This window comes from Somniosus microcephalus, chromosome 12, assembly GCF_052327205.1.
Source record: "Somniosus microcephalus isolate GS21.2 chromosome 12, FLI_Smic_1.0, whole genome shotgun sequence".
In the NCBI taxonomy this organism is placed as follows: Eukaryota; Metazoa; Chordata; class Chondrichthyes; order Squaliformes; family Somniosidae; genus Somniosus; species Somniosus microcephalus.
Window position 1 is genome coordinate 53,919,446 of NC_140998.1, and position 15,481 is coordinate 53,934,926.

The following is a 15,481-nucleotide window of genomic DNA, read 5'->3' on the forward strand; positions in this document are numbered from 1 at the left end:
TTTACCTACATAAAAACAATAACTACACTTCAAGAGTAACCCATTGCCTGTGAAGCACTTTGGGTTGTTCTGGGGACATGAAAGGAGCTATGTAAATACAAATTATTATTTTTCATATAAAAGAAAGCACTGCAGCGACAGCCAACTGCAGTAAACACATTTTTAGTATTAGCTGTGACAGGGTAAAAACATTTGATACAAGCCAAATCTTGTTTTACTATTTTTAATTTGCTGGTTATTGTAGAACTTTCTTTACAAAACAGGTTGTAATACCATCACAAAAATATTACATTTTTACTTTGTAGACTATAAATAGATACTTTATGCGGAATGGAATTTGAATATATAAAAGCTAACAAAATAGTTGGTTCCTTTCAAAGGATTGATATGACATTGTATCGAATTATAAAAATTGTTAATCATTGTTGTTTCATACGTTCTTGTCTTTTCAAAATACTTCTAATTTTAAAATTTACTTTCAGATCACCCTTAATCCAGCTGGCCCCACTATCTTTTCTGTAAGTTATTCGCTGTGACAGATGCATTAAGGAGCTTACTACTCTGTCCCTGTAACAGGTAGAATCTGAAAAACAGGATCAGACTTGAGATTTATTGTACAGTGCAACCCATCAAAATGACAGATGCCAGTACAAAACAGATCCACCTCAGAGGCTGCCTTCATTCTGGCACTGATTCATGTGCACACTGAGTGAACTCCGTCTAGTTTCAGCAGCTCCATTAATCTAGCCTCAGAATTTTCATATACTATACACAGATGACAACACTGGGTCTTAGTATATCTGAGGTAGGAAGATAAAATCACTAAATTAACAATTGTAATGCCACAACATACAATAACTACACTATGTAATAGCCCTCCTTTGACAACATAGAATACACCATCCCAAGATCATTAAGTAATGGTAACAGTTAAAGCACGGCAAAGTGTTGTTGCAGTTGTTTGATTAACTGCTGAGTGTCAACATGTTCTGGAAATGCAGTTGCCGATTTCTGCGCAGCTATATAACTGCTCTGAAGGTCTCCAACCTGGAAGAGATAAACAGATGTAGGTGTAATGTAGATCATCCATCAAGGTACCACACATGGCAAACTTGCAAGGCAGGTACCAGCAAATATTATGGTCTCATTTTACATTTTACTTAGTGTTTCACAAGGGTTAATACTGCATTTTTAGATTTTCATCAAGTAACCAGTTTTCAGTGTTTGTCATGTAGTCTCCTCTGTGGTGGAGAGAGCAAACACAGATTGGGTGACTGTTTTGCTGTACACCCTAATTCTGTTTAAAAGCAATTCAGACCTTGGAGTGTTGAGCTTTCATCTGGCTTCTGGCGCTTGTGCTGTAAGGTCAGTTTTCCATGGTCTAACAAAACACTCATAGGCCCCTGACGGAAACCAGGCCGGGGGGAGGGAGGGGGGGGGGGGAAGCAAAAATGAGGGGAACTACTTACCCCCTCTGATCCCACAGCCTTCCTGATGGGTCTGAATATTAACCTGCTCTTTTGAGCAGGACACCCGCAAGAAGGGAGTGGGATCTTCTTTAAATATGCACAACAGATTCTGAGTATCCATTCATTTCTTTAATTCAGTCACAGTCAAATCGTAGAAAAGCAGCATTTCCTATAATTTTTTAAGCTACATATTAATATTGTAAAAGCAAGAATTTACACAATGTGTTACTAATAATATTGGACTAACAGGGTTTAAGTGTTAGTGAAATAAGATCAGATAACAGACTGAAATAAAGCAATTCACAATCCAACAGTTGTTACTAGATTATACGCTTTAGAATTAAAAAAACATAAGAAAGCATGTAATCAAAAAAGGCCATTTGGCCACCTTCGGAGTAGACTACAAGATTGTTTTTCTTCCAATGTTCTCCTCCTGAAAGTGCTGATTCATGCTTGGATATGGTTATGGGAGCCTGCTGGTAACTTGCCCAAATAGTTGTCTAGACAGCGAGTGTCGCAGGGCTACATAAACATGAATTAGCATCACAGCTATTCTAGAACTAATTACCACAAATTATGAGAATTCAACTGCAGTGGTTGTCAGAAAAGCTAAACTGTTTGCATGATATTCCTATCCAAAATATATAAAAGGACCGACTTTACAAATGTGCATTCCTGGTGGCAAGACTCTCCGGCGGGAGCGCAATATTGTAAAATCGGCCATTAAATCTCTACGTTAAGTATTTTTTTTAATAGTGATTACCTTATCTGAAAGTGCAGCAAAGTTATAATGTGGTTCATACATGTGAGGAGCCAGTGCTGCAGCCGTCTGCAGAAATCCCCGGGCCTGAAAACATGAATTAAGAATTAGATACATGGAGTAAATTTAATGGTCTGTTTCTAATGACATGATAACTCTGGCTGCTCACCTGCTCATGGTGCTCTTTGCGCATCTCCAAGACTGCTAAATTGTTATAAGCTTCTGCATGATCATTGTTGTTGGCTAGTGCCAGTTTAAAACACTGGTAGGCCAAATTCATATCTCCTATTCCCTAAAAAATACAATATGATGTCCAGTTACAAATAACACACAAAGTGAGGTTCCATATCACCCACAATGAAGACAATTGATCAAAAATGCAGACCTTCCCTATATATCATTTCATAAACCCACTTGGAATTGTAAATACTTCAGCAATTCACTCTAAATAATTAATTATATGGTTAAAAAATTGTAGGAGTTCATTATCGCATGGAGCATAAAAACCGGCATGGACCTGTTGGGCTGAATGGCGTGTTTCTGTGCTGTCAATACTTTGTAATTATAAATACAATTATAGTCACGACTATGACACCTGAAGGATTTAAAATTCTCATCATTTATTGATATTATCCAAATCCTGCAATGCAATTTAGCCTTGCCATATGACTATGCATTTTATTCAATGCACTAATACAAACAAGATTTAGCAGATCTACAGGAAATTAACTGGTGGTAGAAATTGGAATATGGAAAGAGGTTACTCAGCATTGAGTTTGTCAATCAGTGGGAACTTAGAAGACTAGAAAAGGAGAATCTCAAGATTGTGGAATATTGTGATTAAATTGATGTCTCATATGACTCTTAAGCGCTAGCTTGGCTCAGTTAATAGTGTTCCTGCTGGAGTCGGAAGGTTGCGGATTCGTGCCTCACTCCAAAACCTGAGCACATAATCTATGCTGACTTTTAGTGCAGTATTGAAGAAGTATTACATTGTCAGAGGTGCTGATCTTCAGATGAGATGTTAAACTGAGGCCCTGTCTACTTGTTCGGGTGATGCTAAAGATCCCATGGCACTATTTGAAAAACAGCAGGGAGTTATCCTGACTAACATCCTTCCCTCTAATGACATCACCAAAAATAATTGGTTATTCATCTCATTGCCATTTGTAGGACATTGCTGTGGACAAAATGGTTGCCACATCCACCTACATAACAGTCCCATGCACTTCAGCACAATTCATTATGTGTGAAGTGCTTGCGTTGTTCATGAGAGAAACAAGAATGTGTTATTTAAAGTTCGTTTTAGGGTATTTAGTGGAATAATTCAACACATTAGAAGTGAATCTGATGACAAACCCTGTGTGTGTGATGTATACACACACACACATGGCAATATAAAGAAGGTGCAACATAAACAAGGTAATATAGGTGGTTCTGGAACAGATGCTGAAAATGTTATTTAAACATGAGATTATGTATAAAGTTTATATTTCAGAGACAATAAATTAAATAGAGATGGAATTTTGCTGCATGAGTTAATTGCTCGACGATTCCGGAGACCTGCTCATTGCACTGCCCTGAAAACTCACAAAGCCCCTCTGCATTAACAAAGCCCCTCTGCATTAACAATATTTGTTATATCCTTGAACACTCCCTTAATACTGCATTAAAGAACATTGAAACCATTTAAAATACACTCCCTTTTGCCTTGCACTATCGTCCCCTTTATCATTGAAATCACTCCTGCCTTCCACCTTTCCCTTTTGTTATTTCCCCACCCCCAACCTTTTCCTTGCCTCTGTACTTGCTTAAAATCTGTTACATCTGTAACATTTTCCAGTTCTGGCGAAAGGTCACAGACCTGAAACGTTAACTCTGTTTCTCTCTCCACAGATGCTGCCTGCCCTGTTGATTATTTCCAGCATTTTCTGTTCAGATTTTAGATTTCCAGCATCTGCAGTATTTTGCCTGTTGAAACCATTTAGCCAACTTTTGTATCAATGACGACAATCCAGACTCAGAGCTGCTAAAAAGCCACACTGCAGACTAAAGTGCCAAACATGATAAAGGTAACGAAGTTAATTCCCAACACAATAACTGCCTTCCATTCATTCCTTACCCATGTGATCAACCCATAGTGCCTTCCTTACGAGAAAAGTTTCCTAATTCTACGACTCCTACACAGTGCTCCCCCAGTGGCCTCAGCAAAGCTGGTGGAAGGCAGTTGTTGCTCATGGTGTGGACTCCTGAGTGCTTGAGCCTGAAAGGGCCCAGCTGCAGACTGCTGCACCTCAGCTGCTGCCTGGGCAGTCTGGCCCAGTTTACTTGCTGACACCTTGCCGGGTACATAAGAACATAAGAAATGGGAGCAGGAGTAGGCCATTTGACCCCTCGATCAGTATGTGGAGGAACCAACCAGGGAACAGGCTATTCTGGATCGGGTACTGTGTAATGAGAAAGGACTAATCAATAATCTTGTGGTAAAGGGGCCTTTAGGGACAAGTAACCATAATATAATTGAATTTTACATTAAGTTTGAGAGTGATGTAGTCCAATCTGAAACTAAGGTCTTCAATCTAAACAGAGGAAACTACAAGGGTATGAGGGACAAGTTGGCCATGGTAGATTGGGAGACTACACTAAAAAGGTATGAAGGTGGATGTACAATGGCTAACATTCAAGGAAATAATGCATAATTTGCAACAAACATATATTCCTCTAGGGCATAAAAACCCAAAAGGAAAAGTGATCCAACCATGGCTAACAAAAGAAATTAAAGCTAGTATTAAGTCAAAAGGAGGAAGCTTATAAAGTTGCCAGAAAAAGCAGTCAGCCTGAGGATTGGGATCTTTTTTAGAAATCAGCAAAGGGGGACCAAGAAATTGATAAAGGGAAAATGGAATATGAGCACAAACTAGTAAAAAATATAAAAACGGATTGTAAAAGCTTCTAAGTATGTGAAAAGGAAAAGACTGGCGAAAGTAAATGTAGGTCCTTTACAGTCAGAGATGGGAAAATTTATAATGGGGAATGAGATAATGGCAGAGAAATTAAATAAATACTTTGTTTCTGTCTTCATGGAGGAAGACACAAAAACCTCCCAGAAATACGAGAAAACCAAGGGTGTGACGAGAATGAAGAACCTAAAGAAATTATTAGTAAAAAAACAGTACTAGCAAAATTAATGGGACTAAAAGTCGATAAATCCCAAGGACCAGATGACCTACATCCTAGGGTTTTGAAAGAGGTGGCCATTGGGATAGTGGATGCATTGGTTGTCATCTTCCAAAATTCTATAGATTCTGGAATGGTTCCTGCAGATTGGAGGATAGCAAATGTAACCCCGCTATTTAAGAAAGGAGGGAGAGAAAATGGGGAACTACAGACCTGTTAGCCTCACATCAGTAGTTGGGAAAATGCTGGAATCTATTATAAAGGATGCAATAACTGGGCACTTAGAAACTAATAGTAAGATTGGGCAGAGTCAACATGGATTTATGAAAGGGAAATCCTGTTTGACAAACCTATTGGAGTTCTTTGAGGATGTAACTAGTGGAGTAGACAAAGGGGAACCGATAGATGTGGTGTATTTGGATTTTCAGAAGGCCTTCGATAAAGTCCCACACAAGAGGTTGGTGAACAAAATTAGGGCACATGGAATTGGGGGTAATATACTAGCGTGGATTGAGAATTGGTTAACAGACAGAAAACAAAGAGTAGGGATAAACAGGTTGTTTTCAGGATGGCAGGCTGTGACTAGTGGGGTACCGCAAGGATCGGTGCTTGGGCCCCAGCTATTCACAATCTAGATCAATGATTTGGATGAGGGAACTAAAATGTAACATTTCCAAATTTGCTGATGATACAAAGCTGGGTGGCAGTGTCAGTTGTGAACAGGATGTGAAGAGGCTTCAAGGGGAGCTCGACAGGCTCAGCGAGTGGGCGAGAACACGGCAGATGGAATATAATGTGGATAAATGTGAAGTTATCCACTTTGGTAGAAAAAACAGAAAGGCAGAGTATTTCCTAAATGGTTAAAGATTGGGGAATGCAGATGCTCAAAGGGACCTGGGTGTCCTTGTACATGAGTCACTGAAAGTGAATGTGCAGGTGCAGCAAACCATTAGGAAGGCAAATGGTATGCTGACCTTCATTACAAGAGGATTTGAGTACAGGAGTAAAGAGGTCTTACTCCCAGTTATATGGGGCCTTGGTGAGACCACACCTGGAGTACTGTGTACAATTTTGGTCTCCTTACCTAAGAAAGGATATACTTGCCATAGAGGGAGTACAACGAAGGTTCATGAGGTTGATTCCTGGGATGGCGGGACTGTCGTATGAGAAGAAGTTGAGTAAACTAGGCCTGTATTCTCTTGAATTCAAAAGAATGAGAGGGGATCTCATTGAAGCTTACAAAATTATTACACAGCTTGATAGGGTGGATGCTGGGAGGGTGGATGCTGGGAGAATGTTTCCCTTGGCTGGGGAGTCTAGAACCAGGGGCCACAGCCTCAGGATAAAGGGTAGGCCATTCAGGACTGAGATGAGAAGAAATTTCTTCACACAGAGGGTGGTGAATCTTTGGAATTCTCTACCCCAGAGGGCTGTGGCGGCTCAGTCATTGGGTATATTCAAAACAGTAGTCGATAGATTTCTGACTAGTAAAGGCATCAAGGGATATGGTGATAGGGTCGGTGAATGGCGTTGAGGCAGAAGATCAGCCATGATCTCATTGAATGGCAGAGCAGGCTCGAAGGGCCTACTCCTGCTCCTATTTCTTATGTTATGAGCCTGTGCGGCAGCGGCAGGAATCTCAGTGGCGGCAGTATATAAGGTGAGCCCGAGGCACGGGTAGGCCTCAATGCGGCAGCGGTGGGAATCTCAGCGGCGGCAGTATATAAGGTGAGCCCGAGGTGCGGGTCGGCCTCAGTACGGCTGCGGCAGGAATCTCAGCGGCAGCAGTATATAAGGCGAGCCCGAGGTGCGGGTAGGCATCAGTGCGGCAGCGGCGGGAATCTCAGCGGCGGCAGCATATAAGGTGAGCCCGAGGCGCGGGTAGGTCTCAGTGCGGCAGCGGCGGCAGTATATAAGGTGAGCCCGAGGCGCGGGTAGGCGTACTAATCTCCAATCTCAGAGGGAGAGAAGTAAAAAGTAATCGAGGTGTGACGTCACCAGAAAACAGGTAAGTGATTGGTTGGCGAGTATTTCTCTCTTTTTTAAAACTTTAGCTCTGTAGTTTATACTTTCTAATCTCTGGTGTAGCGGGGACGGTTTGTAAACCAGGGCCCTTAATTATATCATTTAACTGTAGTGAAATTGGTGGGATTGATTTGTTTAATTTAATTTGAATTAATTAAAGGGTAAGTCATGGCAGGACAGCCCGGTGCCATAGTATGCTCTTCCTACGCTATGTGGGAACTCAGGGACACTTCCTGTGTCCCTGACAACTATGTGTGCAGGAAGTGTATCCAGCTGCAGCTACTGGCAGACCGCATTGCGGCGCTGGAGCAGCGATTGGATACATACTGGACCATTCGCGATGCTGAGGACATCGTGAATAGCACGTTTAATCAGTCGGTCACACCGCAGGTAAAGGTGGCACAGGCAGAAAGGGAACGGGTGACCAACAGGCAGAGTAGTAGGCGCAGGCAGGTAGTGCAGGGGTCCCCTGTGGCCATTCCCCTCTCAAACAGATATACCGCTTTGGATACTGATGGGGGGGTGGCTTACCAGGGGAAGGCAGCAGCAGCCGCCAACTTCCTGGCACCAGGGGTGGTTCTGCTGCACAGGACAGGAGGAAAAAGAGGGGGAGAGCTATAGTAATAGGGGACTCTATTGTAAGGGGAATAGATAGGCGTTTCTGCGGCCGCAAACGAGACTCCAGGATGGTGTGTTGCCTCCCTGGTGCAAGGGTCAAGGATGTCTCAGAGCGGCTGCAGAACATTTTGGAAGGGGAGGGTGAACAGCCAGTTGTCGTGGTGCATATAGGTACCAACGATATAGGTAAAAACCAGGATGAGGTCATAAAAGCTGAATATAGGGAGTTACGAGGTAAATTAAGAAATAGGACCTCAAAAGGTAGTAATCTCAGGATTGCTACCAGTGCCACGTGCTAGTCAGAGTAGAAATAGAAAGATATTTCAGATGAATACGTGGCTAGAGGAATGGTGCAAGGGGAGGGATTCAAATTCCTGGGACATTGGAACTGGTTCTGGGGGAGGTGGGACCAGTACAAAACGGACAGTTTGCACCTGGGCAGGGCTGGGACCGACGTCCTATGGGGAGTGTTTGCTAATGCTCTGGGGGAGGGTTTAAACTAAAATGGCAGGGGGTTGGGAACCTGAGCGGGGAGACAGAGGAAAGGGAAACAAGGATAAAAGCAAAAGACAGGAAGAAAAACAAAAGTGGCAGCCAGAGAAATCAAGGGTTTAAATAATAATTCTAAAAGATCTAAGAGCGTTAAAAAAACAAGCCTGAAGGCTTTGTGTCTTAATGCGAGGAGCATTCGTAATAAGGTGGATGAATTCGCTGCACAAATAGAGGTAAACGAATATGATATGATTGGGATTACGGAAACATGGCTCCAGGGTGGCCAAGGCTGGGAACTCAACATCCGGGGTATTCAATATTCAGGAAAGATAGGCAAAAAGGAAAAGGAGGTGGGGTAGCATTGCTAGTTAAAGAGGGGATTAACACAATTGAAAGGAAGGATATTAGCTCTGATGATGTGGAATCTGTATGGGTAGAACTGAAAAATACCAAGGGGCAGAAAATGTTAGTGGGAGTGGTATATAGACCTCCAAACAGTAATGCGGAGGTCGGGGATGGAATTAAACAGGAAATTAGAGAAGCGTGCAATAAGGGCACAGCAGTTATCATGGGTGACTTTAATCTACATATAGATTGGGCTAACCAAATTAGTAACAATACTGCGGAGGAGGAATTCCTGGAGTGTATACGGGATGGTTTCCTGGACCAATATGTCGAGGAACCAACTAGAGATCAGACCATCTTAGACTGGGTATTATGTAATGAGAAAGGATTAATTAGCAATCTTGTTGTGCGAGGCCACTTGGGTCAGAGCAATCATAATATGATCGAATTCTTCATTAAGATGGAGAGTGAAATAGTTGACTCAGAGACTAGGGTCCTGAATTTAAATAAAGGAGACTATGATGGTATGAGGTGCGAGTTGGGTAGGATTGATTGGGGAATGTCACTCAAAGGGTTGACGGTGGATGGGCAATGGCAAACATTCAAAGATCGCATGGATGAACTACAGAATTTGTTCATCCCAGTTTGGCATAAAAATAAAACAAAAAAGGTGACTCAACCGTGGCTAACAAGGGAAATTAGGGATAGCATAAGATCCAAGGAGAGGACATATAAATTGGCCAGAAAAAGCAGTAAACCTGAGGATTGGGAGCAGTTTAGGATTCAGCAAAGGAGGCCAAAGGGATTAATTAAGAGGGGGAAAATAGAATATGAGAGTAAGCTTTCAGGGAACATAAAAACTGACTGTAAAAGCTTTTATAGATATGTGAAGAGAAAAAGATTGGTGAAGTCAAGCGTAGGTCCCTTGCAGTCAGAATCAGGGGAATTTATAATGGGGAACAAAGAAATGGCAGACCAATTAAATACACACGTTGGTTCTGTCTTCACAAAGGAGGACACAAATAACCTCCCAAAGAGGTCGGGGGACATAGGGTGTAATGACAGGGAGGAACTGATAGAAATCAGTATTTGTAGGGAAATGGTGTTAGGGAAATTGATGGCATTGAGGGCCGATAAATCCCCAGGGCCTGATAATCTACATCCTAGGGTACTTAAGGAAGTGGCCCTAGAAATAGTAGATGCATTGCTGGTCATCTTCCAAAATTTGATAGACTCTGGAACAGTACCCATGGATTGGTGGGTAGCTAACGTTACCCCCCACTGTTCAAAAAGGGTGGTAGAGAAAAAATGGGGAATTACAGACCGGTAAGCCTGACCTCGGTAGTGGGGAAAATGCTAGAGTCCATTATAAAGGATGTAATAGCAGAGCACTTGGAAAAAAGTGACCGGATCGGACAAAGTCAACATGGATTTACAAAAGGTAAATCGTGCTTGACTAATCTACTGGAATTTTTTGAGGATGTAACGGATAAAATAGATAAGGGAGAACCAGTGGATGTGGTGTATTTGGATTTTCAAAAGGCTTTCGATAAGGTCCCGCATAAGAGATTAGCGTGTAAAATTAAGGCACGTGATTGGGGGCAAGGTATTGACTTGGATAGAGAACTGGTTGGCAGACAGAAAGCAAAGAGTTGGAATAAACGGGTCTTTTTCCGAGTGGCAGGCAGTGACTAGTGGGGTACCACAGGGATCGGTCCTTGGACCCCAGCTATTCACAATATATATTAATGATCTGGACGAGGGAACTAGATGTAATATCTCCAAGTTTGCAGACGACACAAAGCTGGGTGGGCGTGTGTGCTGTGGGGAGGATGCCGAGAAACTCCAGGATGATTTGGACAGGTTGGGTGATTGGGCAGAAGAATGGCAGATGCAATATAACGTGGATAAATGCGAGGTTTCCACTTTGGTGTCAAAAACAGGAAGTCAGAATATTATCTGAATGGCAATAGATTGGGAGAAGGGGCAGTGCAACGAGACCCTCTGGGGCTCATTACTTCCACTGATCTGCTGGAGAGCAGATTGTAGATGAATGATTGCTTGAAAGCCCCCATGTATTCAGTCCACCAATCTATTCAATGTCTCTCCAAGGTGGAACCCAGAGCATGCATGGTAGCTGTTTGAGCTTCCACCAGAGCTGCAAAGGCTGGTGACATTGGTTGCTTTTGTGGGGGCCCAGCTGCAACATCCGTGGAGGTGGTCACACTCTCCAAGGTAGACTTCAAAGTGCTGATGCCATGCAAGATAACACCACAAAGGCTGGAAGTTGATTGCCCCATACTCCATAGTACTAAAACGCCTTGGCAGGCTTTCCAACATCTGGTCTAACTACTTGTGAGGGGCAAGCAGTTTTCTTTTCAAGGCTGAGCCCCTTAAGTCCTCGGCCCCGATTTTCGGCTTGTGTGGGAAATGGTCGGGTTTCCCCGAATGTGGGGTTTCTGACACACATAAAAAAGTGTCAGCCAGCTCCACGCAATTTTCCCTCAAGTGGCCAATTAATTCCCAGCATGTGGGAAGCCTTGCTAATTGTCCAATTCGAGTCAGAAATCCCCACAGTATGATGTCATCATTCGTGGTGCTTCCAAACGAACCACACAGGTTGGCAGAGGAGCCTGCAGCAGCTGTGGCAGTGCCAGACCCCGAGCTGCCTTCAAATTCGACAAGGCTTCACTGCAGGCAGTATTGGATGGGGTTAGGGCCCACAGGGAGGTCCTCTTCCCTAGGTCAGGGAGGAAGAGGCCTCCCACTGAGACCAATGCTGCATGGATGCAGGTGTCAGCAGATGCCAACTCGCTGAGAGGCACCAGAAGAACCTTGGCATTACATCTCTAACTCCTTCCTTTACTCCCCCACAGTACCATCCAGAGCCCCCGTCCTCACTGTGGAAGAGGAAGAGGCTGTGCAGCCAGACTCCTCAGAGGAAGCTCCAACCTCTGAGGGCGCAGCGTCAGCAGAAGTAAGCGCACCCAGCACCAGCGCAGACACTCACACCTCGGGGGGACCTTCGGGACATATAGTGTTGTGTTGTCACCTGGTGTTTCACAGCTCACAAGTGAGCCTCAGCAGATTCTGGAGACAGGGACAGCAGTGGAGAGTCCTCATCGGAGGGCACAGGACTCTGCCAGCTCAGCTCAGCTGCATGTCGACCCTCTGCCTCTGGGTCCATCCGCAAGAGAAGAGGTGATGGATCTCCATGCACAGATGCAGGAGTCTCTGGCAGGTTTCGTCTCCAGGGTCGCTGCAAGTGTGGAGCGAATGGAGGAGTCCATAGCGACCATGAGCAGAGCCTTTGTGGAGTCATTGGCGCATGAACGCATCACCATGGAAAGGTTGGCAACCTCCATGGAGGAGATAACTCGCCAGGGTACGGAAAACATGGCGAGTGCTCATAAGAGAATGACATCTCTTGAGGAGCGTCGGCCATCTGTTGAACAGAGAAACCAGATCTTCATGGAAGTCCTTCTGAGTAGGACTGCCAGTGCAGAAACGGGTCCCGATGGCCCCCTAAAGCGCAGCAAAGTGCTCTCAAGCCACTTCCAAGTGCTGGCCCCTTCTGGCCTGTGCAGCTTCAGGTCAGTGAGCAGCAGCCTGGTGTTCCTGCTGCTGCCGCTTCTGCTGCTGGAGATCCTCTAATGGCAAGAAGGGAAGGAAAAAAAGGCGTCCCATGCTTCTCGTAGATGCTTCTGCTGAGGAAGCGCTAAGTGAGGGTGGCGAGAGTGGCTTCCCAGGAGATCGCACTGGAGAAGTGTGTGAGGCTCCAACCTTCCACAGCTGTGCCTAAGCATTGAAGAAGTAGCCCCAAACCTGCTACAAGGTCCTTCAACATACAAGCGCTGTCCCTTTAAATCGCAGCTTCTCCGATTGAGCTGCAGCTGACAGCAAGCAAGCCGGCAAGCTTCACGCCAGGTCTCAGCAGCGGGGTTCCCCGGAGGCGTGTTTGATGTGGGGGAAGCCCCAAAGTCACAACGGCCCCGGAAAATCTACTTCAACAAGGTAATAATTGGTCATTAGTGTGCTGACAACCAGTCCCGCCAGCGGCGGCTGGGACTGAAGCGGGTCGCGGGGAAACGGCGGTCCGAAAGTCGGACGGGGCGGGGAATCAGGCGGGTGGGGGTCCCGACCCGCTTTTTCGGTGATTTTTGGCCCCCGTCAGCATGAAAAGCCGCCCAACGGCTACCAGAAAATTGACCCCCTCATCTCTGTCCTGCTCAGCAGAGCTGGGAAAGGACCTTGCCATCTGGCGAACTCTTTCCTGTGCTGTCCCTGCCACCAGTACTTGCTGCTGCTCACTCATGGTGGGTGCTTCGCCATGTGCAGACCCCTTTAGTTCATTATCTAACTCAGAATGCAATGTCTGTGCTGGTGCTTAGGAGGAATGGTGAAAAGTCAAGAAGATTGTCCTCTGAGGTGTCCTCTTCTGCAGGGCCAGAGTCATGATAAGCACCAAGATGAAAGAGAAAAGGGACAAGATTTAGGATGGCACTCAGAGGCTGGGTATTATCGGGGACATTCTTCAGAATGCAGCTTGAAATTGTAAAGCTTGCTGAATATTTGATGAGGTGAATGAAGGGTTTCAAGTAAAACGCAGGCACCCTGTTCAGATAGGCTGCCAGTCTTGCCTTCCCTAATACTCATGGCTTTGCTTGGGCCACTAATCTCCAGGGCTTTATGCTCCATTTAGGTGAAAGCTACAATGTTAGATGCTGCTTCCCATGTGTTGGTCCTCTGTGCGAGATTGCGCTATTTTGTCCTGCAGAGGGTGAGAGTTAGTGGCTGTTGAAAAGGTAAGTGGAGATGTGTGTGATTTGTGCATGTGCTGAGAGCAAGTGTGTGGAATGTGAAGTGAGGAAGGTGTCCTTGGAGGAGTTGCTGGCTGTGCAAGTGTCACAACACGAGAACAAAAGGCAGTTAGTGTCTGTTGTGAAGACAACAAAGGATGAGCTGTGTGTTTGGAATGAGAATGAGAGGTGTTGTACTGTGCTCGTGATTGTAATTACCGCAATCGGACTTCACCATACAGAGGAGTTTCCCTGCTATTTGCCACAGGGACTTCACCATACAGAGGAGTTTCCCTGCTATTTGCCACAGGGAAAGTCATCGCAAGAATCCTCCTCAATCGCCTTCTCCCAGTGGCTGAAGAGCTGCTCCCAGAGTCGCAATGCGGATTCCGCCCACTAAGGGGCACAATGGACATGATCTTCACCGCACGTCAATTACAAGAGAAATGCAGGGAACAGCACCAACCACTGTACATGGCTTTCTTTGATCTCACAAAGGCCTTCGACACTGTCAACCGTGAGGGATTATGGAGTGTCCTCCTCAAATTCGGATGCCCTCAAAAGTTTGTCACTATCCTCCGCCTGCTTCACGACACCGTGCAAGCCGTGATCCTGACCAACGGCTCCACCACAGACCCAATTCACGTACGAACCGGGGTCAAGCAAGGCTGTGTCATCGCACCAACGCTCTTCTCAATCTTCCTTGCTGCAATGCTCCATCTCACCCTCAGTAAGCTCCCCACTGGAGTGGAGCTAATCTACAGAACAAACGGGAAACTGTTCAACCTCCGTTGCCTCCAGTCCAGATTCAAGGTCGTCCCATCCTCTGTCGTCGAATTACAGTATGCAGACGGTGCTTGCGCCTGCGCTCACTCGGAGGTCAAACTCCAAACCATCGTAAACACCTTCACCGAAGCATACGAGAGCATGGGCCTTACACTAAACATCCGTAAGACAAAAGTCCTCTACCAACCTGCCCCGCCACACAGTGCTGCCCCCCGATTATCAAAATCCACGACAAGGCCTTGGACAACGTGGACCACTTTCCATACCTCGGGAGCCTACTGTCAACAAGGGCAGACGTCGACGACGGAGTCCAACACCGCCTTCAGTGTGCCAGTGCAGCCTTCGGTCGCCTGAGGAAGAGAGTGTTTGAAGACCAGGACCTCAAACCCGGCACTAAGCTCATGGTCTACAGGGCAGCAGTGATATCTGCCCTGCTGTATGCCTCAGAGACATGGACCATGTACAGCAGGCACCTCAAAGCACTGGAGAGGTACCACCAACGCTGCAAATCCATTGGCAGGATAGGCGCACCAACGTCAGTGTTCTTGCTCAGGCCAACATCCCCAGTATCGAAGCTCTGGCCACGCTCAATCAGCTCCGATGAACGGGTCACATTGTCCGCATGCCCGATACAAGACTCCCAAAACAAGTGCTCTACTCGGAGCTCCGGCAAGGCAAGAGAGCCCCAGGTGGGCAGAGGAAACGCTTCACGGACACCCTCAAAGCCTCCTTGAAAAAGTGTAACATCCCCACCGACACCTGGGAATCCCTGGCCCAAGACCGCACAAAGTGGAGGAGAAGCATCCGGGAAGGCGCCGAACACCTCGAGTCTCTTCGCCGGGAGCAAGCGGAAGCCAAGCGCAGGCAGCGCACGTCAACCCAAGCACCCCACCCACCCGCCCCTTCAACCACCGTCTGCCCCACCTGTGACAGAGACTGTAGGTCCCGCATTGGACTAATCAGTCACATGCGAGCTCATTTTTAATGTGGAAGCAAGTCATCCTCGGTTC

At 45.6% G+C, this 15,481-nt stretch overlaps 1 protein-coding gene across 2 annotated transcripts in view; it reads right to left on the reverse strand.

The window, feature by feature from the left end:
- Positions 1-209: 209 nt before the first annotated feature.
- ttc8 (tetratricopeptide repeat domain 8) overlaps positions 210-15,481 on the reverse strand; it is a 59,136-nt gene continuing 43,864 nt past the window's right edge. For both annotated transcript variants that reach the window (XM_086002882.1, XM_086002883.1), the window contains 3 exons: positions 2,399-2,521; positions 2,233-2,316; positions 210-1,047 (listed from right to left, as the gene is read on the reverse strand). In XM_086002882.1, coding sequence (XP_085859008.1) covers positions 931-1,047; positions 2,233-2,316; positions 2,399-2,521 — 324 coding nt within the window. In that variant the 3' untranslated portion in view covers positions 210-930. The remainder of the gene's footprint in view (positions 1,048-2,232; positions 2,317-2,398; positions 2,522-15,481) is intronic.